The sequence below is a fragment of the Gavia stellata genome, chromosome 2 (genome assembly GCF_030936135.1).
Source record: "Gavia stellata isolate bGavSte3 chromosome 2, bGavSte3.hap2, whole genome shotgun sequence".
NCBI lineage: Eukaryota > Metazoa > Chordata > Aves > Gaviiformes > Gaviidae > Gavia > Gavia stellata.
This window is the reverse complement of record NC_082595.1, coordinates 27,132,175-27,157,038: the sequence shown is the minus strand read 5'-3', so window position 1 is coordinate 27,157,038 and position 24,864 is coordinate 27,132,175. Positions and strand designations below refer to the sequence as shown.

The 24,864-nt window shown below is 34.9% G+C and overlaps 1 protein-coding gene across 1 annotated transcript in view; it reads left to right on the top strand.

The window, feature by feature from the left end:
- FMN2 (formin 2) overlaps positions 1 to 24,864 on the top strand; it is a 164,368-nt gene that overhangs the window by 30,938 nt on the left and 108,566 nt on the right. The window contains exons 3-4 of the mRNA XM_059835781.1: positions 2,600 to 2,747; positions 8,865 to 8,926. Coding sequence (XP_059691764.1) covers positions 2,600 to 2,747; positions 8,865 to 8,926 — 210 coding nt within the window. The remainder of the gene's footprint in view (positions 1 to 2,599; positions 2,748 to 8,864; positions 8,927 to 24,864) is intronic.

Genomic DNA, 24,864 nt, shown 5'->3' with positions numbered 1-24,864 from the left:
CCTTTCGAAGGGTATGAAAGTGGAGACAGGGTTAATCTTTTCCTATTTTAAATGTAGTTTATGGACTATCAACTTGAAGTTCAGACTTTCAGACTAGCTTTCTGTCATGAGGTTTTTTCATATTTTACATTATGTTTATAAGCTTGCAAGTAATCTGAATGTAGCTGTTGTTAAATACCTTGTTTATATGTTGAATGCAGATACATTTTGATTGTAGTGCAAGTCCCTTCAAGGCATTTTTGCAAGTCTACATTTACCTCTGTAAATTTCTGTTACATGATGAGTCTATTCCATCATCCTTCTCTATGCTGAATAGTGAATGAAAGGAATCACAAAACAGAAAACAACACAAACCAAAAAGTAATATCTTTTATATTCACAAACAAATCTCCCATGCTGGGTTAGGAGTTGGTTATGGAGTTGTGTGATGTCTTAATTTATAACTGTTCATAGGTTGTATGCTGTAAATTCTATCAGCAAGAACATAGGTACTTCATATTTTATTACCCTCATAATGTATCCCATCTGTACAATAATTCTGAGACATACCATGGTTTTTTAATACATCTTAATTCATGTAGACTAATCATACTTCAAAAAATTGTTGTTAAATGATTGTACTATATCTTTCAAGAACTTGCATGGTTAAATATCATGTCCAGGAACAGTTTAACAGTTTGTCTTCCTCATTCATGCTATGTCAATATTATCTACAGTCTGTTATCTTCTGTTTTATTGCCCTATAACCCTACATGCAATCCTGTTGAAAATCGACTGTGCTTACCCAGCTAACCCTCTGCAGAGCTTGTTCTTCCCTATATTCCTTGGAGTGTGTAAGGCAGTAGAGTGGGCAAAAAAAATTTGTTCTGTTTTGTCTCAATGACTTTTTAAATCTTATTTTCCTCTGTGTTTTTGAGATTTGGATGGTGCAGAAACAAGACAAATAGCAAAATCCAGCAACTTTTCTTTTTCTTTACACAGTATGTACAGTACTGTAAATTAGGCAGAAACCCGAAAATACATATCCTCTAAAAAGCTGGAATTGGACAAAGGGAAAGTACTAAGTTACTGAAAGAACTGCATTAATCAAGTCTGTTTGGATGTTCAAATGCAGTAGCACAGTAATGGGAAAAGGACAGGCTTTTCAAGGAACATAGAGTTCAGGGCTATGTAAAGAACCTGATATGATTTTTGTGTTAAGCTTTTTATCCATTTATTTTTACCCTTCTCTGAGGTCTGTGTATGTGGCTGGATTTTTGCCATGTTTTTCATGCTGGAAAGATCTAATGATCTTCCTTTTGACGCTGACTGTTTGAGGCACCCTCTGTAAACCAAAACTTTTTACTTTATAATGAGCATTTTACTGTTCTAAGTAAGTTGCTCTCAATAGAATATCATTCTTACCACAACTTATTTTTAGACAAGTAGATGCTTAGTCACATGGAATAGCGATTACCCCAAAAAAAGTGTTAAATTATTTTGTTCTTCACCCTGCATGTCTCTTTCTTCAATGTTTAGTATCTGTGTAAAATTAAAAAAATTAAAAAAAGGTTTTAATCTAAAAATGAAATATGCCACAGACAAATATATATTACCAATTTTTTACTCAGGCAATAATGTGAATGAAGTGCAATGAACATGATCTTTGTAAGAAGATATTACTGTATTTTCATCCTGTGACTTGATTTTTTATTTTCCAGTTTTGTACTACAATATTTGCATATTTTCAGATCACTTACTAGGATACTCATGCAGTTGCTGTGATTGATCTCTATAGAGATAACAGGTTTATAAAGGTTTAATTGCAAGGTGTGCATGTTGATGCATACTGGGAATCACAAGAATAACTACTTCAATTGTGGTCGGCTAAAACCTTTCTGTTGGCTTAAAGCATAAGTTTGCCCTAGATTTTATCAGGCAGTCTGGATATCTCCTACTTTTAATAAGTGAATCACACTCAAAGCTATTGAGTACGAAGGATATAATCTGATTTGAGCCCAGAGGATTGAGAATACTTTTAGCTGGGTTTTTATTTTATTTTATTCTAAAAGCAAACCCACCTTTTTAGCTGCCTTTCTATGAATATGGAAATGTAAATGACAAAGACAGGGTTGCAATGAATAAATATCTCAGTTTAATTTATACTGAAATAATCCTGCTTCTTTTCCTTGCTTGTGCATTTGGTGTAAAAAGATCACATAGAGTGTCAGCTGAAATATTTTTGTCTAACCTATAAACTAGCTGTCTGTAAAGAAGTACAGTCATGATGGACAGAACCTGTTATCTCTCTAATAAAAGAAGTGGCAGAGTTCCTCATGCTCAAAAAGTGTTGAACCGTATTCTAGCATCTCATTGTGCTGTAGATAACTAAAAGATTAGATTTTTCTATTGTTAATAGAGGTAATTCCAAAACTGAAACATAAAATTCTTTTAATATAGATTTATGTTAAGCCTTTGTCAGGAGGTGAAGAGCATAAAAACAAGTCTGCCTTGTTATAGGGGTGGATGTTGAACTATTTGTGTTGGAAACAAAGGCTTTGATATTTTGAGCTTGTCCTTCTATATGAACTTCTCAATTTTTTTTTTTTAATAACCACAGCAAGACCAGCTTTATACTTGGGCTGCAGTTAGCCAACCCACACATTCATCAGATTACATTGAAGGAAGCTTTCCAAGGAGAATTCCGTCTGTATGGCCCCCACCCAAACCTCCCGATGAAGAACAAAGACTCAAAATTACAGAAGAAGGTATAGTTCTTGGATATGTATGGCATGGGGGGGAGCTGCTGTCTTTTAGAATCCAAGATATAAACTTAATATCTTAACTTCTAACAAATACCTGATGTTGAAGATCTTGGATTAGCATCAGAAAAAACATTAGCTAGTATGAATCTAAAAAAATATTCAGCAGAAATGCATGCTTTTTGTTAATAGTCAAGATGTGCACCTGGCATCTGCTGACTAATGGATTTTACCAGGTTTTGTGACCTTTGTTCTTTTCCAGTTTACATACCTTCAGAGCCATGAAATATGGGTACTTTTCTCTTCTTAAAAATATGGAAAACTTCAGAAGCCCACTGGTGGTATACTGAAAGTTATTAGAGTGGTGTAAGGTATTCCTTTGTGGATTCAGCAGTCCCCTGCTGACAGAGAGGTAGGAAAAGTGTATCTGAAAAATAAATTGAGGTCTTGTTTACAGAGTCAGTTTATCTTAAAATTTGTGAGGTTACTCTACCAGCCAAATTTCTGAAATCTTCTGCATACTCATTAAAAGCTTTGTTTAAGCTGAGAATAAAACCAAAACAAAGTAAAATCTCTTGTAGCTGACAAAGAAAATCAAAAGAGAATTTCAAACCTGTTTTCTGTTAGTAGTGTTGACGGGCAAATACCACAGGTTCTTGGAGGCTTAGCTTTGCATTAGTTAGTATTTGATGGCTCTCAACACTTTTAGGCTACATTCATCCCCATGACCTCCATGGAGAGCCACTGGGTATTCTCAAATTTTCCATTTCCTACCACTCCTTTATTTCATTGCTCAGATTTGAAGAATTAAGTCATTATTTCAACAGATCTCTTTGTATTGCTTGTAGGCTATTGCTGGAGTTAATTTCAGATTTGCTTCTCTTTGCTCCTGTTCCAGAGGAAGTGGTAGAGAAGTCCCAAAGTATTCCTTGCATGGACACCATTTATCATGGCAACACTTCACTTTTACTGGTATCACTTATTCCAGTGTTCACAAGCACAATAAGTGACGCCAACAAAAACACAATACTACTATATTATTCTGTTTATGCTGTGGCTTTTACCAAAGCAGCTCTATTAGTGGTCAAGGAAACATTTCTACATCCATCTCACTGATGCAATTCAGAGTGTGGAACACTACAATACTGGACTGTTGAGCTAGTCCAGTTTTTGACTAATGAGTTCTACTATTTTATGCTGTACGCGATGAAAGTGCTGTCATATGTGGTAGTAGAATTCATTGCTATGTACTCTGAGAGGACAGGTTGTGCTTCTCAACTTGGAGACTTAGCTAATGGACATGTGACCAGAGTATTTATGAACATACTCTGCACTGGAAAAACAAAAGGGTGAACATTTTATTATTTTACTTTGAGGTTTTAGCCTAGCAGAGGCTGATGCAAGTTAACAACAGTTTTGTTGCTCTAAAATCTGGAAGAACATTGATTACGTAAATTATTTTGAAATGTAAGTATTTTTACTATTTTGACCAATGTGGAAGAGTATTTCTACCTGGATGATAATACTAACAATTTTTAAATATATTCATTTTATACATGGTTTGTTTCCATCCTATGTTGTTCTATTTGATATCATACCTACTATGTGGGCGTAATGTGCACAGCACTTGTCTGTTCCTTATCTCAGCCACTGCCCTCTCAAAAACTGCAAAAATATTAAGAAAATATAATTAGAAGTAAAATGGAAAATTGTGTTTCTTGACTATTTCTAAATGGAACATAAATAGTTCTCAAAATTTACTTGAGGTGCTGATGCTTAAAATTGAAATATTATTGAAATTTTGGTTTTGGGTGTGAATTTGCAGTGTAGGGCACGGACGGAAAAGGAAAAATTATAATTGTTCTGAGTACAATTCAGGTAGATAAATAATTTAACTTTTTGTTGGATTGTTCGCATGCTTGCCATGTGGAAGAACCTGGAGGTGAGTGATGTTTTGTGTGAAGCCTGAAGGGTAAAGACCTTCCCCAAGATTTGTAACTAAATTATTTTATGTATATGAGCCTTTGAAAAGTGGAGGGGCAAGCATTTTTTAAAGGGTTTAAATTACTGTGTGCAGAGTAGCTGTATTTTGCATTAAATATAATTATTGCTGTATGGATAAAACAGATACAATATTAACATTAGAGACAATGGTTTATAAACAAAAACATCTATTTTGGACAAACATATTGATCTGGAGAGGAATGTAGCAGGGTATTTTGATATGTAGAGTATTATACACATGTTAGCATGAGGACAATACTGGGCTTTCAAGTTTTGAGTAAGATAAGAAGAAATTCTGCAAGGTTTTAGGTAATCTGTTCCTAAATTAGCAAAGTAGTTAATCATCTGTTTAATATAGTATATATTAAATAGTTTTGCTGTGTGCTCTGTGTCGTGTGGAGTGTTGTTGGGTGTGAGGAAAGGGCTATTAGAGTGGTCAGGGGCTTTTTGGGTTTTTGGTCAGGTTGGTTGGGGTTTTTTTTTAGTTTGGCTATTTATTAAAATACTGAAGTTTGGAAATACCTGGTATGAATTTGGGTTCAAGTCAGCACGTACTGATGCCAAAACCATTTTTCAGTTCTGGATTCAGAAACGTTTTTGGACAAAATGAGTCAGTATCACCAATAAGATCAATGTGTATGCCACTAATTTTCCATCCAAATACCCAAAATCTGTTTCTGTTGCTTCTTACAGTATTTGACTCTACCACTCTCACACCCCAGCGCATTGCCTGAATCTAAACACAGCAGGGTATTTGAAATTCAATTATTTTAACGCTTTGCTGATGACACTATTCCACTTAACATACAGGAAAAGGCAAGTATGCAGGCACTAGTACCCAGTCATCCTGTCTCCCATGTGACTGTCCTGATCATTTGGGCAGAGACTCAAAGTTTATTCAACTTCTCCTGCAAAATGAAACAATCCCAACACACTACATCTCTGTGTGGGTTTACACCACAAAATCTAAGTTAGTCTCTTTAACAAAACTAGGCTTGTCCAGACATTTATTTCCTTTGTTCTATGAAAAATGAGGGGAAAATAGAGGAAAAAATAAAGTAATGTTTGGTTTGGGTTAAAGGGAAGGTTTAATTTGTCATATAGCACTTTTTTTCCTTTCCTTAACTCTTTTTGTTGTTGTGGTGGTAGGGTTTGGTTTTGTTTTTTTTAGTTTTGCTTAACAAAGATAAAACCCTGTTAGTTTGCTGCAAATAGATTGTATTTGGTGAATTTTGGCAAACTAACTCCTCATATCACCCTGAACTCAGCTTATATTTTGAACCCTTTTTAGAACAAAACCTGTCTGAGGTAAAAATAAGCTAGACAATTATGTCAAATTGTTAAATATTGACAAATATGTAGGAGCAGCCTGTTCCTACTTTTTTAAGAGCTTTTGGGTAAGGGAGGTACTTTGTGCCAATTTACATAACAAGAAACTTTACTTTCTAAGTTGTGTGTGTACATGTCTTGTCTAGTACTAGAACATTAGCAAAGAATAAACCTGGTGTAAGCAAAGATCACACTAATCTTAAAGTTTCTCTCAACCATACAGAAATCTAAAATCACATACACAGGTCCTGGGAGATCACCAGTGCCCAAATACTAGTGAAGTTTTCCTTGTTTTGCAAATCAATAGAGGTCGGGTTAGCCAAAAAAGTTCACTTCCAGATAATTTGTAAAATAAATATCTCACAAGTGCTTAGTTTAAAAATGTTAATATTCTTCCCTTCCTTCAAAAGAGACATTAATAGCTTTTACCAGAAAATATTCATTCACTGTTTTTGGTGGGGTTCTTTGGTTGCAGTGAGGAGTGAGTGTTCAATTCATTAGTAGCATCCTAAATTTTCTTCAGTAAATGGATTTATCTGAAAGTCAGCAACAAGGCATGATTTATCCATAGTAAAAACTTGATGAAGTGAGAGATGATGAGTTATTTCCTGTTAATGACAGCGTATCCTCATCCAGCTTTTTATGACTGGGAACAATTCTATCAGATGAGACTTGAAATGCTGTTTTAGTAAACAGTTAAAAAAAAATAAAAAAGTTTGAGGATTGTTAATTTTCAAGGGGTAGTCTTGCAGCATAAGTGCCACTGGCAATGAAACTTTCCCCTTGTATGTCTCACCTCCCAACAGCTGGGATTGTCAGAAAGCTATGAGGAGGCCAAATGTCTAGGAATTATGAATCCAGAGGTTCTGGACCACAACTGCTTCACTCTTCCTGCAAATCGTCAACAGATTTGCCTGCTGTATAGTGGTACCCTTAAAGATATAAGAAGGATGTGAGACGCACATGTTCTCTGGGCAGGTATAAGAAAAATATTTCTATTCTTGTCCTGTGTACAAAATTAGGCTATGGCCAGTTAAAGAGGCATCATTAGCAGCAGCTACTAAATTGGTTAGATATATTTGCACTGTGTAGCTGCTGGGGGTTTTGTTTGTTTTGTTTGTTTGGTTTTTTTCTAGTTATCCCCCATCAGGCAAGGAAATTGAGGCACAGAGAGGTTCTTTAAGGTCAGAGAAGAACTCTGTAGAAAGATCAGAATGGAGACCAGAGCTTTTAATTCAAGCCCTGTGCTTTAACTACAAGACTCTCCCTCTTTCATAAATAAATTAAAAATAAGTCTTTGTTATTCTCTGCAATGGCTTACTGAAAGCCTTGAGGGTCCTGAACGTGTACTGGGTTGTTATATGCTTGTGTCATTTCCAGCACAAAATCTGTTACTTCTTTTATCCAGCAGGCAGTCAAAATACAGCACTGTAGAAACAATGCAGGAATGTACAGTACATGTCTCTCACTGGAATAAATATTAGCACAATTAAGGTTTTTTGTGTAATTTCTTTTGTACTTAGGTTTGGTTTAAATTGAAATGTTTCTATGAAAACGGAGATGTCAAAGACTAGTATTTGTAGATAGAATAATTGTTATCCAGGTTTTAAAATAAGAAAGGGAATCCAGTTGGGGAGTAATGTTATGTTTTGATGCCCATTTTCCAGGTAAAACGCACAGATAAAAGTTCTTAGTCCCACTGCTATTTTATTTTTCATTGTCACAGTGATAAATGGTACTACAGATCTCCAACTAAAACTATCATTCTGTGACAAATAATTTTTTTTCTCCATTTAAAGACAGTAATTAAGTGAAGGAACGCTTAGATATTCATTAGGATTCTCATTAGTTGTTCCAAAGTAGAAAATAATTGAAGATACTACTAGAATGAAGTGCTGCTGTTTCATTTTTCAATGTAAATGAGTAACGTGGTCAAAATTCAAAAGGTCAAATTAATGCTGGGTTTATGCCCAACGGAGAGGGTGTGGAATTCAGTATAAAGGTGAAGAATTAGTTTTGTATCCTCAACTTGAATGTCCCCAGTTCTGGGAAGCTCTAACTGTACAATTACACAATAAGTGTACAGTCCCAAACCACCCCTTTGTAAGGTTGAGATGCTGTAGACAGTGAATAATAAAGCTAGGAAGAAATGGAGATTTCTCAAAATGTATTTGCAATACTGAGGCCAATTGCAGTCAAGCACTCTTTTAAAATGTGAGTTGAGATCTGTATTGCTATCTATCTTATTGTGGAGATCTCAAATTTTGACGGTAAGGCAGAGGAGGATATGAAAAAGACAGCATAGCTGCCAACAGTTATAATTCCGCTCATGGGTTCTTTTGGCCTTTTGTGAACAGGCACAATCTGCAGACCTTAAGGACAGAAATAATTCTTAATGAGAATGGATGGGAAGAACAAGCATGGGAACTTTTCCTTGACCTTCCATGAATTGTATATAATAGAGCCATAAGTAACTATTTTTCTTTGAATCAGAAATTTTGACAATCAAAATGGGCTTCTTTCAAGTTTTATGTGCTACGCATTTAAGAGGATAGCATTTAATGTTGAGTCATAATAAATACACTACAAATTGAGATCAGGCTGGCTTTATTTATGCATACAACCTGTTCAATTAATTTTAGATGGATAATTTGGAAAGTGGGACGGCTAACGCTTTTCTTTTTAACTCTACCCTCTTTTCATTAAATTCTTAATGTGTATTTCAAATGATCAATAATTATTTTTTTCAATATAGAACTTTTAAAATCTGTATCTTTTTTTCAAATTCAGAGTTGAAATCTACTGTCCTAGAAACAGACAAACAATGCATAGAAGATGTTCAGCAGGTACAGGTAAGATTCTAATGGAAGTGTTTTATCTATCATTTTGTAAAAAGACTGGAAAAGTAGTACATCAGACATTTTTGCAATAGTTTTGTGCACTGACTGTTCTGAATTCATTCAGAAGTTTTTGATTCTAAATTTTTATTTCAAAATACTTACATGCTCCATAGTGTATCTAGGTACAGAGATTCAATTGCCTAAGGTGATTCTCATAAACTGTTATTGTTCACTTCACTCAGAAGTAAGTTAACACTTGGTTCTGGAGGTCTGATGGTGATACTAAGGAATATAAGGATATAAAAGATCTGGTTATATTAGCTAATCTGCAAAAGTTCATGTAAATAACAGTGGCAGAGATCTTTTTCTATTTCTCCACTGAAGCTTATAGGTAGTAGGTGCACAAATTTAGGGTGCCATGCTGGACTTCAGAAGGAGATAATGTAATAATGCTACAGTTGGAGACTTAGTCTGGGTTGGATTTGTTCAACATAAACACAGTCTAAATTTTTTTAACATGTCATAATTCATGTCATAGTCTCCTTTAAATGTGGTGCAATTTGATGGAGGTGAGGAACTTTAAATTTTGTTTCCTCAAAAGACTTGCTTATTTTCTGTGAAAACTCTCTGTTCACAGGGACCAGACTTAACTCACTAGTGAATAAGACTATTCAATTGTTCTGGAACTCATGAAGAGGAAGGCAAAGTTCTGGTTTCCTTAAATCTTGGTTTGGAACAAAGAGTGGCCAAAAGGTCTTTATCTCTTTGATCTCTCTCTCTCTCTCTTTTTTTTTTTTCTTCTCTCTCTTTTTAGTGCAGTTTAGTTTTTGTGAGGTTTTTTGGGTTTGGTTTTTTTTTGCTAATGACTGGATGGTTCAAGCATCACTGTATTGAGCAGCATTTGTGAAAATGATCAGTGATTTGCTTTTGAGGGAGAAAATAAGGAATGCCTAGTGAAATGTGTGCTACTGATCATTAGAGCTGCAATTTAATCCAGGCTGAATCAAGTATTTTATGAGCATGGATGGGAAGAGTAGGTATACTACCTTTGCGGCTTTTGTCTTGCCAAACAACATCAAAGGAGTTCTTTTAGTCAGTTACCTAAATTCTTCTACCTCCATAATTAAGAACATTTAAAAACTAAAGCCCATTAATTAAAATAATATCACAAAATTATTCTACATTGCAATATTTTAGTTTTAAACTAAAATATATTTGTCCCATGCTATTTTAATATTTCAGTCACCCAGGTTTCAGTAGCAATGATTTCTAGTATTTCTTGTGAAAAAGAACTTTTTCCTATACTTACAGAAAGGTATTGCATGTAAGGAGCATATTTAATCTGTCTCTAGGATTTTAATTCATTACAAGAAACAACCTGCATAAAAGACATTTTTATTGGAAATGTAATTAATGGAAATAGGTTCATGAATGCTTAGGTACTTTACCTAAAAAAACCCTGATTCTTTTGCTATGAGAATGAAGTTTAACCAGCAGCACTAGAGCACTGTTTGATTGCTTGAACAAATAACATTTACTTCAGGTTGGGGTTTTTTGTTATTTTTAAAACTAGCCTATTATGTTGTCCAATTACTGAATTGCAGTTGCTAGTGGTGTTAGTGATCCCTGTCCCTCTTGCTCAGTGTTGATCTCTTATGACAGTAATGTGAACTTCTTCCATTCTGTACTATTATTCATCAATGAAGAGCAGAAATAACTGTTTTGAATGCATGATCACCTCACTTGAAGAAAATAATCTCGAGTTTTTGCTATATTATGTCATCATCATTCTGGTTTATTTTGAAAATCAGAGTGGAAGTTATTTAATTTGAGGAATGTTTTCATGTGTTCAAACTATTTCTGTACAGTCCCAAACAGTTGAGTGTATTCTGCCTATCTATCAATATCTATCTATATCAATGTATAAAAACATGTAGAAAGTAGAATTATCGCACTAACTTTTTTCATCGTATTTGTAGATAAAACCTTTGCTGCAATCAGATCATTCTTGGTGTTACTTGTGCTTTTTTAAAGTGATGAAATACTATGAAACATTTCTGTTAGAGGTCTAGCCTCTTTTATTCTTTGTCTGGCTGGTCCATAGTTTTTCTTTCTGAGGAAAGCAAGCATTGGCTGAAGTTAGCCAAGTAGGTGACTTTTCTCTTTTCTTTCGATACATGACAAAGGAAGAGGGCCCTAGTGTAAAATTTGAAACTGATGAAATAAGTCTACTTACAGGCCTCTTCACTCTCCCTTCACTGGGAAAAGACATTTTCCACGTGCTATTAAAATAATTGGAGATGGTTGATACTAACATAGAAACAAATACAAATGTAAGATGATGCTGATAAGTGACATAAATTATGATAAACAGTTAACTAAAAGATTCAGAATAATACTAAATTAAAAGCACAAGTAACACACACACAGAGCCTGGATTCTACAATTTCTTGCCACTGGAAGGGGCTTTTTTGTATATTCTCTCCATTTCCTTACCTTTACAATGTTAGACATAAGCTTGATATTTTGCAGCATAATTTCCTAAAGTTTTTAAGACTGCTCTTTTGAGCCCAAAATAGCTAACTTCTAAAAATCATAGTTAAAAAAAAAAGGGCCTGGAGGTGTGCTTGCTTTTAGTGCAGGAATTGGTAAGCAGAGGAAAAATAAGACAAATAGGCAGCCATTTCAAGTCCTGGTTTTGAAATGCCAGAGGAGCAACAACGTCTGCTTAGTCTTCCCAGTACGAACAGAGAAAACTTTGTTAGGCCTAGCTCCTTTAGTGAAGGAAGAAGAGAAAATTTGAATGTCCTAATTTAGAAACTCCAACTTCTAAACCTGATGTTTAGATTTGACAGATGTACTTTTGTGCAAGAGCCAATTTCCTTTCTGTTTCACACCCCTGACCTTTTGTTGGTACCCTTGAAATTTTCCCTACATCTTAACTCAATTTTCAGGTTTGCTTGATTTCGTTTATGTAGTAGGTAAAACCAGAGTCTTAGCAGAAAGGAAAAAAAAAAAAAAAACCCCAACAACAAACCAAAAAAAGCATCTTATAATTGTAAAATGAGTGCATGAAAACTAGGCTTTGGTTAGTAGTCGGACATCACAGAACCAAAAACCTAAAGCTGTTTAGAAGTTATCTAAATTCCTTGTTCTCTTATATGCCTTATTATCAAATATTTTCAATTTCTTTTTTTGATCATTTGTGATGAGTGGCTATTCTGAGTACCACACAAATTTAAAAAGAAAGCTCTCATTACATTTATTTAAAGGTCAACATCCGGATGTAATGAATTCTTCTTCATGCCATTGATGATAAGTGGTCTCTGTAATCCTCATCTCAGGAGATGATGTTCTGCCAGACTGTTCCAATTTCTAGCAGTTTGGTTATGAGACAGTTTACACTGAATATTTAAACTATATTTACAGCAGAAAAGCTTGCCATCGAAAAATTCTTATGCCTGTAACATTTCCGGCTCAGTTGTTCACTTTGGTTTGATTCACCCCATTTAAACCAACAAATAATCCCTCAACCAAAATTATATGCCTTCTTGGAATGCCATTTACTTCAACTGGTAGTAACAATCAGACAAAATTTTGGCAGTTCTCAGGCACTGAAGTCAGATTTATGCTGCATGATCTATTGGTGCTCTTTCCAACAATATCATAGGGAAACAATTCTAGCCTTAAAAACCTTAAATTTGAGGACATGTTTTGCCATGTTGAATATATTTTCCACTTTGAAAACTTTGTAAGTCTGACTCTTGGAGTGTCTCCTTAGAGTATTCCTAACCACCACACTTTGCTGGTAACCCTCTCCCAGGCTTTCAGAGGGGGACCTTTGTTCTTACTCTAGTCTTTAATTATAAATTGTTATAACTCTTCAGGTTAATAACTTAGTGATATTTGAAATGTTCCAATTTTGACACTTAGTAATACAAGAAAAAAGGTTGTGAAATCCTTTAAGATAAATACATAATCAGTCTATTTAGAAAATATAAAACATTGGTGGGATTGGGATTTATTTTTCATTATTATAAAATGTCACAGCTAGACTTTGTCTTGGAAACATGCATGCTGCTCAAAACTCTCTCTTAAACAAAATTTCAGAAAGATTATTCTTTACAGGTGAAGGTAAGATAAAGAAGGTAAATGTGAAATTTGTCTGAAATGGTGAAATGATTCTACTACACATACAAAAAGAATAAAACAAAAAAAGGGAGATTTAAAAAACCTGTTTAATTTTGGTATTACATGGCTTTCATCAGGGTAGAAGCAAACTGTGGATGAGACAGGTTAACAGAAATTGGAGGAAAAATTGTGTTGAACAGAAATTGGAGGAAAATTGGGAACTCTTCCTTTAAGAGCTCCCAAACCATTCTGTGGCTGTGGCTTTTTTTACACTGCTTCATTTTGCATGTTCTTTCTTGAGATACTCATTCAGAAGGACCCAGTGATCCTGGGAACATGTGCCACTCCTCTTCCATCCCTTCACTACTTGCCAGGTTACTTTTTGTAAGGAGAAAGAGAAGGCTTGGGGAGGCCATGAAGAGTTCTTCTAAGACAATTCTTTTCCTGCAAAAGTATGATTGCTAAAGTCTTAGATTTCAGCAGGGGAAAAAAGGTACACATTTGGGGAAAAAACCCGCAACAAAAATGTATGATGTATTCACAGGGATCTACTATATTCAGTTGTCTCATTGAGGAAAGAAAAGAGTATGAAAGAAGCAAACTTTTTGGAAGGTTTCCATACGAATCGAATGATGGTGAAGTCTGTACCTATTGCATTTTCCAAAATAAATTCTATAGCTAACTGATGATCTCTGTCCTGACAAACAGAATTGGATATATTGTTTTAAGGAGAAATGTATTAACGTAAACCTCCCGCAACATCATACCAGCATACCCCGATCTCAGGAAAAAAAAAAAAAAGCTAAAAAAAATTCAGAGGTATAAATCTATTCTGTTCTTACCTTGCAAAAAATAAAGCCAGGCTTGCAACACGTGGTGCACAGCAACTTACGTTCTAACTGTAGGTCCAACGTGCAATGTTAGAATTGGGATATCTTAGCTTAAAGCATGTGAATACAAGGAAGCATATGTAGGCAGATAGTGTTTTCTTGTTAGCCTTGAGAATAAATTACGCTTTCTCAAGAATGCACAGAAAGGAAACAAAGCTTGTGTGAAACAAGACATGATAAAAACCTGGCAGAAGACTTTAATTCTGGGGTCATAAGAAATGCTGAACTGCAGAGCATTTTTCTCAAGCAGTAAAGGGGAGTCTAACCTTTTATTAAGCTTCACCCCAGGACATGATAAGTGCAAATCAGGTATACTCTGTCTTTTATGTTCATGAAATATAGTTCTTATGCAGAAGTTTCCAATTTTATTGATAGAAATCTGTCTTTGACTCAATATTAGAACTTAGTCTTCAGTTTAAATGTGCTGCAATTTTCAGGTTTCTTTTTGGTTTGTGTTTAGAAAGCCTAATAAGCACTAATAGATTTTTCATGTTCTACAACTGTAGCAGACTAATTAATTAAACTTTTTGAAATATGACTTGAGGTTGTCTGAGTTGAGACCTCAATATAATAAACAGAGATTGTCTGTTCCAGTCTGTTCTTCTTCCTATATGACTAGTAGCTGAACTTTGTGATTAAAACACTGTCTTCTGATAATGTCAGGATTTCTTAGGCCCTGAAGGAAGGATGAGAACACAAGTAGACATATTAGAAATGAGGAAAGAAGTGTTTAATTAGAGATCCTGAAAGATATCATAAAGAAGTCAGCCTACTCAGCCACTAGATGTCAGTTAAGTATTTTTGAACGGACGGTGCGAGGCACTTGTAAGTCATTCGGGGGCGGGGCGGGGGGTGGGGGGGAGGTGGTCAGCAGATACCCTACAGTGAGAATAGTAAATTTTTTGTTTTGTTTTTGTTTAGTCAGAAAATGGTGGCTTTCTGGTGGTTAATAAGTTAGCCTGTAAAAGATACACACGTTTACTATGTTTAATCTGACTGAGGTTTAGTAATTGGAACATCTCACAAAGATAATAAAACTGTGTCCTAAAAATAATAACAAAAATTCCAAACTGTTAAATGTTTAGAAAGTTCTGTTCTGTCCCTGTCAAGTATTTTTAAAACCACTGAAGGAAACACATTTAACTTGGTCTACAAGACTGCTGGATGAGTGTTTTTGTAATGATAATTTTAAAGTTTTACTCCTGAATTACCATCATTTAAATAAAGAGGTTAATTTTCTGTTGGGTATTAAATTAATTTCTTCACCCACAATCCTGAATCTTTTCCATTTAGTTCTGATGAGGGAGACATTAAAAAACCAAAAAAGGATAAAACTGTGTCTAACATAATTTTTTTTCAATTAATTGACATACATAGAATATAAATCATAGACTCCATATTTAAATAAAAATAAATACAAGATTATAATATGTCAAGACTGTGTGGCAGAAAAATAAAAGCAGTTAATTCTCAGAACAAATGTTAGTATTTTCTATTATATCCAGACTTCACAATACTTGGATTGACTTCCATTGTTTTGCTTGAAGGCAGTGTTTGCTTCTTTAAAAGGAACGATACATTGGTATAATTTTCAGTGGGGTGACAATAGCACATTTTTGCACTGTTCCTCCTGACCATGGTGAGACTAAAATTTGTTTTGTTCTAATCTGTTTCTTCATGTTAATGTCAAGATGTAGTTTTACTTATGCTCATTTAAATTTGAAAGGCTCTCTATTCTGTTTTTCCTCTTTGATACATGGCATGCTACCTCTATTATAGCTCTGAAATAACATAAAAATAACAGAATAATTTAGGGCTGAGAAGATATTAGGAGGTCATGCTGTTCAATCCCTTCCCCACTAGCACCCTCCCTCAAGCAAGGCTAGCTTAGATGTTTAGTTGTTTTTCTTAGGTTTTTGCTCATCTCCAAGGATGGCTATGTGGTAGTGCTAATTTGTACTTCCTGCTTTGCCTAGTCAGTGGTAAAATGATAAGCCTTGCTACATTTCTGATGTGTTGTTCTGATAACAGCTTAAGGAGATGAAAATGTGTGCTCTAAATGCACATGTATTTCCTGTGAGTTACTCCTAATTCAAATGCTGCCTACTTACAGGCATTGATTAAAATTCTTAAGAAACTGCTGATGGAGTTCAAGTGATTCATCTGGTTTCACGACTTCTACATCACAGACTTTTATAAGAATATGGCAGAGCATAACATAAATTTTGCATCTAGTAATTCTAATGAGCATTCTGCATTTTCCATTTTGACATTGCTTTATACTTAGACACAACCAGACAGATTTTTTTTTTTTGTCATTTTAGGTACAACTACTTTGAAAAGTAGCACCAACCTTAAGGTTCAGGCAACAGTGTGCTTGCAAATTCTATCCAATTAAAGCTGACTTAGGATTTACAGACTTCCTTTTCTTCTGTGACTGATGGGAAAACAAGCAGAAATGAGAATAAAACTGAGAAACTTATTTATTTTAACTAGAATTACTTAGTGGTATTTAAAATCCTTGGTTATAATGTGAGAGACTTTCTTCTGTCTCAAGAGATGAATTATTGTATGGGATAGGGCTTGGATAGGAGGAATTACCTCTTTTCTGTCTGTGTGTGATTCTGAGCACTAGTATGTGTTTTCTCTTGCCTTTTACAGTGAGCTGCTTGTACAATACTAGCAGAGCACTGTCACTTTTCTGAGGGAGAAGTGAAGAGAAATGCATGATAGGCATATGAAAATGAAATTTTAAATTGTTTTCTACTTTCTCCTCTGACTCCTCCCTCTTTTTACTTGTGAAAATAGGTAAATTGAGAGAGTGTTTATTCCATCTATGCATTCCTGGTCAGAGCAAAATATATAGCAGAGCTGTATTTATTAAATATTAACATACAACTTTTTTCTTAAATGCTCTAAAACTGAAATCCTATTTCAGATGAAAATCTGTAAACTCCCATTCTCCCAAAATCTGGTTTAAATTAGAACTTTGATTATTTCTATATGAAATTCCTCTTGCCTTTTGGAGAGAAGTGAAAGCAAAGAGTTTCTGTATATTCAATGGCACCGTACTATATTTGGTTTACATAGAATATTTTAGGTGCTATAGTATTCTATAATATTTACCTACCTTCCAGACTTTTTAAAAATAATTCCACAGAAACTGAATTGAAGAGAATAGATAAAGAAATCATATTAAATACAAGAGAGCAGCATGGAAAATTGTGTATATACAAGTTTGTGTGTATGTGTATATACACACATACAGATGCATGTTCCTTAAAATGCGTCTCCAAAGAATATCTGGTCACTGAAAGTAGGTTTCTTCTTGTGACATTCTTAGCAGGACAGACTGATCTCATTTGTCAAGTTGGCTTAACCTGTTTGAGAGACCTCATCCAGTCAAAAGTGAGCCATGTTCTAAAGATTAAATTCTTTTATTTCTCTCAGCATTAAAGATCAGGTGCTGCTTCACAGTTGTGTAGATCCTGAGAATTGCCACAGGACCCTGTGTGTGGAAGAGTGATAAGAAATGCTTTTCTCAGTAAAAATGAATATTTCTTTAACTTAGAAATATCCAAAATTATTTAAAAGAAAAAAAAAAAAAAACACACCACCAAAAAACCCCCACAACTATAACCATGCTATATTGCTATACTTGAATGAGAACTTAAAAATAAAGCTGAGAAGAATTTCTACTCTTTGGATGCAAAACAGACTATCTGGTTTAACTTCTACTTACAATCAGATCAAAAGACAGTTATCATTAGGTTCTCCATTTTAAGTTGGTATAAGTAAAACCAGTAAGATCACTTTCTTATCTTCTGTATTTTTAAATATATATTTTTATTTGTTCTTTAGCGAATATGCCAATAAGTATATTCAAAGCCCAAAACTGATAAAAATTAACTCGCATATTCCTGAATGTTTAGTTACTTTGTTTTCAATATTCAACTCTTCGTGAAAACAAATTATTTTTTTCTAATGTCCATGATACCAAAAAGCTTTTACTTAACCTCTCAAAATGTAAAGCCCATCTTTGATGATTTGATTGTGATTGATTTTATTTAATGTTCTCTCACCCAAAATGATACAGCTTTGCTTTTGATATAGCCTTCACACTTTCAAAGAGATAGAGAAGCTGACTGACCTCCAGCCCCCTGCCTCCAGCATGTTTGTGGATACATTTGTGAAGACTCTGATTCCATTTCTCCAAACTTTTTCTGTCGTGAATAGTAGGCTCATATTTCAGGGTAGTGAAGACTGTTCATCCCTTTCTACAAAGATTTATTCTTACTGTGGATATTTTTTGCTGCTTATTCCCTGCTGGAAGCCTGAAACAAAAGCAACATGTGAACCTCCCATTTTGTGGTCTGGATGAACCCTTGGATAAAAAGGGCAAGTACTGTGTAGAAATATCATACTCTGGACAGTTGCTTATCAGGATGCGGCAAAGTTCACCTGGAAAATCATTAGCTTTTTTGATCTCCAGTACTGGCCCATCAGGAGAAGAAATTAATGATGTTCTGAGTCCTTCAAATTTAGATTATTAATGTTCACATTTTGGGTGATAGAATCCTTACTGTTATTTCTAGCACAAAAACTAGTATAGTTTCTGTATATAAAGAACACAGAAATAATAATAGAATGAGGTAGTTTACACAGTGACTACTTCCCAGGGTGCTGGTCAATCTCTGGTTGAATTGAAAATCAAGAAATGGCCTGGTGTGAAAAAGTTCAACTCCTTTCTTTAGTATGCCAATGTAGTAATGCTTAAGGTATACCAGGTTTTATTTTGTGTTTTAACAGAATGAGACTAATGGTTGCCTTGTCCTGGATACATAGGAAAACTACTCAAACCTTTTGGACTCATAGTTAATATACCTTAGGACAAACTCAGGCTATAGAGGAAAGGAAGTGTTTCATCATGTGATAGTTATTCCAATAAACAGCCTAAATATTGAGTAGAAAATAAATCCAGAAAAATTTTTATTCCAACTTTTAAGGAAACCTGTGACTCTTAAGTTACCTGTTGCTTATTGGATAGCTGGCATAGGTGGCTAGGTATTAGTTGTCTCTTCATCTGCTGAAAGACCAGAGTGCAGCTAATTCTATTCTAGTAGTCTCTTTGAGATCAACAGCAGAACACCTAAAAAGACAGCAGAAACAGGCAAAAATAGGGTTATATTAAAATTAATAAAGTTGAACCCCTTTTTTTTTTCTTTTCTTTTCCTCTCTTCTTTCTATGCCCAGTCTCATTTACATCCTTATTTTACATTGGGTGAGTGACAGAACAGTTAAACCAGTTTCTGGGCTAAATAAAGCTATATGGAGGGGTAAGCCTTTTTTGAAGTCTTTGTTTACTGCTGTACTGTTTCATGCTTCTCTAATAATGATATTTAATATATGCTAGGAGAGAAACCTTACAGACTTGAGGAGGGGTTTCTTGGTCTTTTGTTTGGTTGTTTTTTTTAAATAAAACAGGTCTAAAACTTTCTGGGCAATCAGGCTGAAAAATGTTATTTGTGCAGACTGAAAGTAATATTAGGTAAGACAACAGTAATTATATTTGACTGCTGTGTAGCTCCTAGGGTGGTGAGTGGTTCTGTGAGATTTTATTTTAAATGTATCTTACTGTAGTCTACCAAAATTCTTTTGAGGTTCCTATTGTAGCAGAACTTGCAGATAATCTAAGGTTGTATTTCAGCTCAGTTAAGAGTCTTAAAACTTATAGAGAGAAAATTCTTTCAATTCAAGCTGGTTTTTGTTTTTTATTATTTACTAAAATGGGAACTGTAAAGAACTGGGATCTTATCCTCTGAAATGCACTTAACCCAGGAATAAGGAATTCAAACTGTTCAGGAACAGAAGCTTCAAGAAACTGAAACTGAACAAAACTGTTTTCCTCTGACTTCCAGCTTTAGAAGTTGGTATTTGTAATGCGTGCATCTTTCTTCAAAGGTCCATGCTCCCTGCTGATCCTACGTTTGCTTATTTGAACTATCTGAATTGCAATAATTATCGATTTCTGCATGTAATGGCGGGGGGGGGGGGGGGGGGGGGTGTTGCCCATAATAGGTTATGACAAAGCCTCTTGGTTGAGTAGACATGTCCTAGCCCTTTAACTTAGGAAGAGCTAAATAGTCCCAATGCCAGCACAGTGCATGCTGTTGTATTCCATCTGTTGCAGTGTGTCACTGTGGGAGATTAGCTCACGTCCACCAAATAAAGTTTATCACTTGAAGCAGGGCAGTGCATTACACTGTTTCTATTTCAGGGCTTGCTTGTTCAGTGCTATCTTGGGGAGCTGTGCATCATGTTTCCATGTGGTTGTAGGTTGAAACATGGAGTGTAGCTTAAACTATTGTGAAAACATATCTTCTTTGTCCCCATACGTGCACCTTCAGCATAAAAAAAGCTTCTCAAAAAAGATTCACTCTTGTAGTCTGAGGGAGAAACTAGTATCCAATACTAATTCTGCTCCTCCAACAGTTCTCCCTGATCCCATTGGCAAGTTTGCCAGCTTTTGACTCAACTTCTACTTCTGTAAAAGTAAGATACTGCAATGGGCTTTGAGGATTAAGTGAAATGTGAGAATTAATTAGATAGTTGCCATTTTGTTTGAATGCAAATCAAGTGTTCATCAGTACTTCTCATTTGACAATCACTGTAGCACTGAAAATGCCTGTTAAAATGTTGTGTCTCCTTTTCATAAGGGTCATCTGCAGTTGCAAGAAGCAGCATGGAAAATGAGACAGCTTTAAAAAGAGAATCCTCAATAGAGACCACATTTCACTGAATTAAATTCTTACTGTGCCACTACTTTGTGCCATTCAGTGAGCATGCATACTCAAATTTTTTTCATTTCATGTAGAAAAGAGGCATTTATTAACAGAGCAGTTGGAAAGAGCATCCTTCCAAGTAACAGGACACTGCTAGTACCACCAGGTGTTGACTTCTTGGAAGACCTGAGGGGTCTGTTATTTTGCCATCTTAGTCCTGTTTAACTGTGTATTCTATTCCCTGTGCATACTTGCAATCAGGTAGCAGCATAGACTCTGAATCATGAATTCTGATGTAGAGAAACTAAAAAGGTTAATGTTTTGGAAAAAACTCAAGAAGTATAATCCTATCATCTAAATATGAATTCCACCCAGAGAGGAAGTAGACAAATTGCAGAAAATGACCAAACTGCTGATGCAAGTTGTTGACTTGTAATAGTATAAGGCAATAACTTCTAAAATCACACTGTAATGTGTCTTTATTTTTTCAAATATTCCAAAATTATCATTAAGAACTGTCACTGTGTTTATTTTCAGATGAAAAGGACACATTATGGCTGTTCATAAAGTATATAAGTGAATGCAAGTTGAGATAGATATATGTACATATAGACTAGACCTAAATTTCACAGATGTGTGGGGTTTTTTCTGCCTGGAAATTTAGTTATAGAAGGGCCTGTAAGCTTCAGTCGCTCATCTGAGAAACTAGGATGTCTGACTCAGTAGAGAAGGTAGCTGCAATCTGAGTTTTTACATGTTTGAAGACCGTGGAAGTGTTCTATCTATATAGATCAGCTTTATGCTGGACATCTGATGTGCACATGTGGAAAACATGACAAGATTGGAATGAACTGGATGTAATGTACAGGCTTTTTGTATATGTGCAGATCCAAGTGCACAACCTTTATCCAGAAAAGCCAGTATTCCCAGATCAGTTGGATACTGTACACATAAGCCTATCAGTGCAACACAGTCAGTCCAGCAGTCCCAGATTAAGCATCCAAGTCATCGCACATGGAACATGTACAACCTGTTTGAGAAATGCTGGGCACTATTCTATAGCCATACACCTCTGGAATTTTTTCCTGCTCACATCTTTCACGCTCAAGTCACCTGGATAAAGCAAGGCTTAAGCTTCCACCTTTCTTTCTTTCTTTACAGAACGAAGACTGTTCCACAATACCTGGGTCCTGGGTAAGAACTCTAGGCAAGACAGAGTTCCTTCATATCTCTTTTAAACCTTGTAGGTTTCTGCTGTGGAATTGTCCTTTGGATTAAAAATGAACCTTCTTTTCATTATGTTTATTTTTTTTATCTAGGTCTTCTGGTTCTTGTCAACAGCTTTTGACCATCTTTTACATGTGTGAAAAATTAAGTCTTCCCTTGCTTATTCTTCTAAGGAAACTGTCTAATTTTCATTTCTGATTGGACTTACACATATTTTAAATTTCCTTCCTTGTTGAGGATAGTGGAAACTTTCTGTGGTTCATGTTTGTTTGATACAGCCCTTACTGATCTACAAGAAAGACTTTAAACTTCTTGCTGGGGAAAGGCAGAAAACTAATTAAACTAGTCTGAGGGCATCTTAAAAGTCAAAATGAAAAATATCTCTATTTATCTAAAATAATTACTGAAGCATATAAATACTGGGGTTTCGTTTTGTTTTTTGTTTGTTGTTTTTTAAACCAAATAAGTGTAAAGTATGTAATTTCCACCGGATAAGTATCTCTGCATTCACAGCAAAGTTGTTTTTGTTCATAATATGCTGTTTCTGTGAAAATCTGGATTTAATGGTGATTCTTAGGTAACAACACAATAGAAAATCACCAGGTTGTTTGGAATACCATATCTCAAGGACAGCAGAAAAATTGTTTCTTAGAGCTTGGGGTAAAAAATGACTTTAATTCATCAATACCTTTTTTTCTTGTCTGAATTGCTTAATCATCTCACTTAATTGCCCATTTTTTTAAACCTTTAAAAAATACTTCTCTTGAAAGAAATTTTATGGTCTGCAGGGTAAATTCTCTTGTAAAACTGTGAATTCTAGGTTTTTCCTGTAGTTCAGGTAGAATTTCAGGATTCAAGGATTACCTTTTTTTCTTGTGAAGAGTTGAATCCAGTCTCCTGAGTAAATGATTTTTTAAAACAGTGAACTGTTCTGAGATCAGCCATCATTAAGGCAAATCTCTTCAGAACCATTTAATATTGTGTCTAATCCTGTTGGCTTTAGTTTGTTTGTGGCAGGAATGAATTTTCCAATTCAGATAGTATTGGGAAGCTGTTTCTGTCATAAAACCCTTGGTAGGTTGTTCTTACAGTGTAAAATGGGAGCTCAGGAGCGTTGCAGTCTGGGGAAACTGGGTTTATTCTCAAATAACTGAAAATTGGTGTGTAGCCTTAATAATCCTAGGAACATATTTCCTTTTGATGATGTTGCCTTTTGAAGAATTGATAGGCCTTACTGTATTTGCAGGTGACTGGTAAGGGGATAAGAGCACATGAAACAAAGGGATAATAGAATATTCTCTTTCTCCTTTATAATGAAGTTCTTCAACAAAACTGTTACTGCTACAAAGTATTGAGTTATTGAAGGAAACTGAGTGGCTTGAAGCACCATGAGTAGTCTGTAATGGAAATGTCTTATTCAGCCTTTTTTACCTGTTATAACACTGTTTCTTAATACGTCTGCTGTGTTCATTCCTTTACTATTCATTGAAAAACTTTTTTGATGTTCCTTTCTCTGGCTTACATTTCTCTTCTAAGTTTGGTAGGGAGGCCTAGTTGTAATCCATAACTTTCAGTTCAAACTGCTGTTCCAGAAAGTTCAAACAATGTAGGGGATTATAAGTTTTGATAAAGGTGCTTCAAAATCAAACAATATTTGGTTTAAATGTAGTAGTTGCTGTTTTGCTTCTTTGATTGCTTTAGGACAGCTGGGAAACTCTAATACAAAAATTCAAAAATTGAAATTGTATGTTTGAAAACCAATTCTGTGCAGAAACAATTTTTCAAGTATTAATGAACATATATTTTATTAATAGTCCCCAGCTGGAAGTTACAACTTCATTTTCCAGAAAGAAAAATTACTTTTAAATGTTTCATGTGTCAAAGGATGAGATGAAAAACATCATCTTCCTGAAACAAATCAAGGCAATTAGTATATAAGGTATCGTATGGTTTTTTGCAGGCTTCTTTACAAGACCTGTAAAATCTGAATATTTGAAAGATTTCCTATGAAGTAAGCCTACAGTCTCATCCATAAAGCTTATGATTTTATGAAAGAGAACAAAAAGGCACTAAATAACTGTTTTGTTGTAACCACTTGGGAAACCTGTTGCATGACAAACTAAATTCAACTAAATGCTTGAAGTGCTGACCAATATTCCAAATTTAAAGAGAAAAAAAGTACTAAAAAGTAAATGCATGCAACTAGAAAGTAATAAGTTCTGTATTAAAAGAATTCGTGTTGTAAAGTCATGTCTGTTCTATCTCCTGTTCAACTTTCCTGAATAAGCACAAACGGCTATTTTTGGGCTACGTTGCTTCTTTTGGTACCTTTTGATAAAAGCACATACCCATTAAATTTAGTACAGTTTGTTACTGGTATTTCTTTAAAAACATAGGAATTACTGTGCCATTTAAGGTTAATGGTTCACTCAGTCTACAGCAGGCGGGATCAGATGCTTCAGAGAAAGTTATAAAAAATGCGGAAACTGTCAAATATAGAATAACCATTCCAGACAGGAAGTTTTTCTAATGTTACTCACTCACAGTCTGTCACTTGGCAGAGGCATTTCAAATTTTGGGTGGGAGGAAAGTTCTCCCTTAGTTTTGTCTTACTTCTTTTCCTTCCCAGGCATGCTGGCTGGAGAAAAGCATATTTATTCTTTTCTAAGACTAGCTGTTTTCAAAAAGTGCACATTTGCTATGTTCTGCATTCCTAATCTGTATTGTATCATTAAGGCGTATATTGAAACCCAGCAGACAGTAGTGTGTTGAGTCTGTTATGCACAATGCACCCCTTTGAAGAAACCCTTAACATATTTTCAGTTAACAGAATTTACGTAATGCAGTGCCCTTCCCACTGCTGTGTCTGCATATCCATGTGCACACAAACACTTGCAGTACTTGTGCTCAGTGGCTGGTT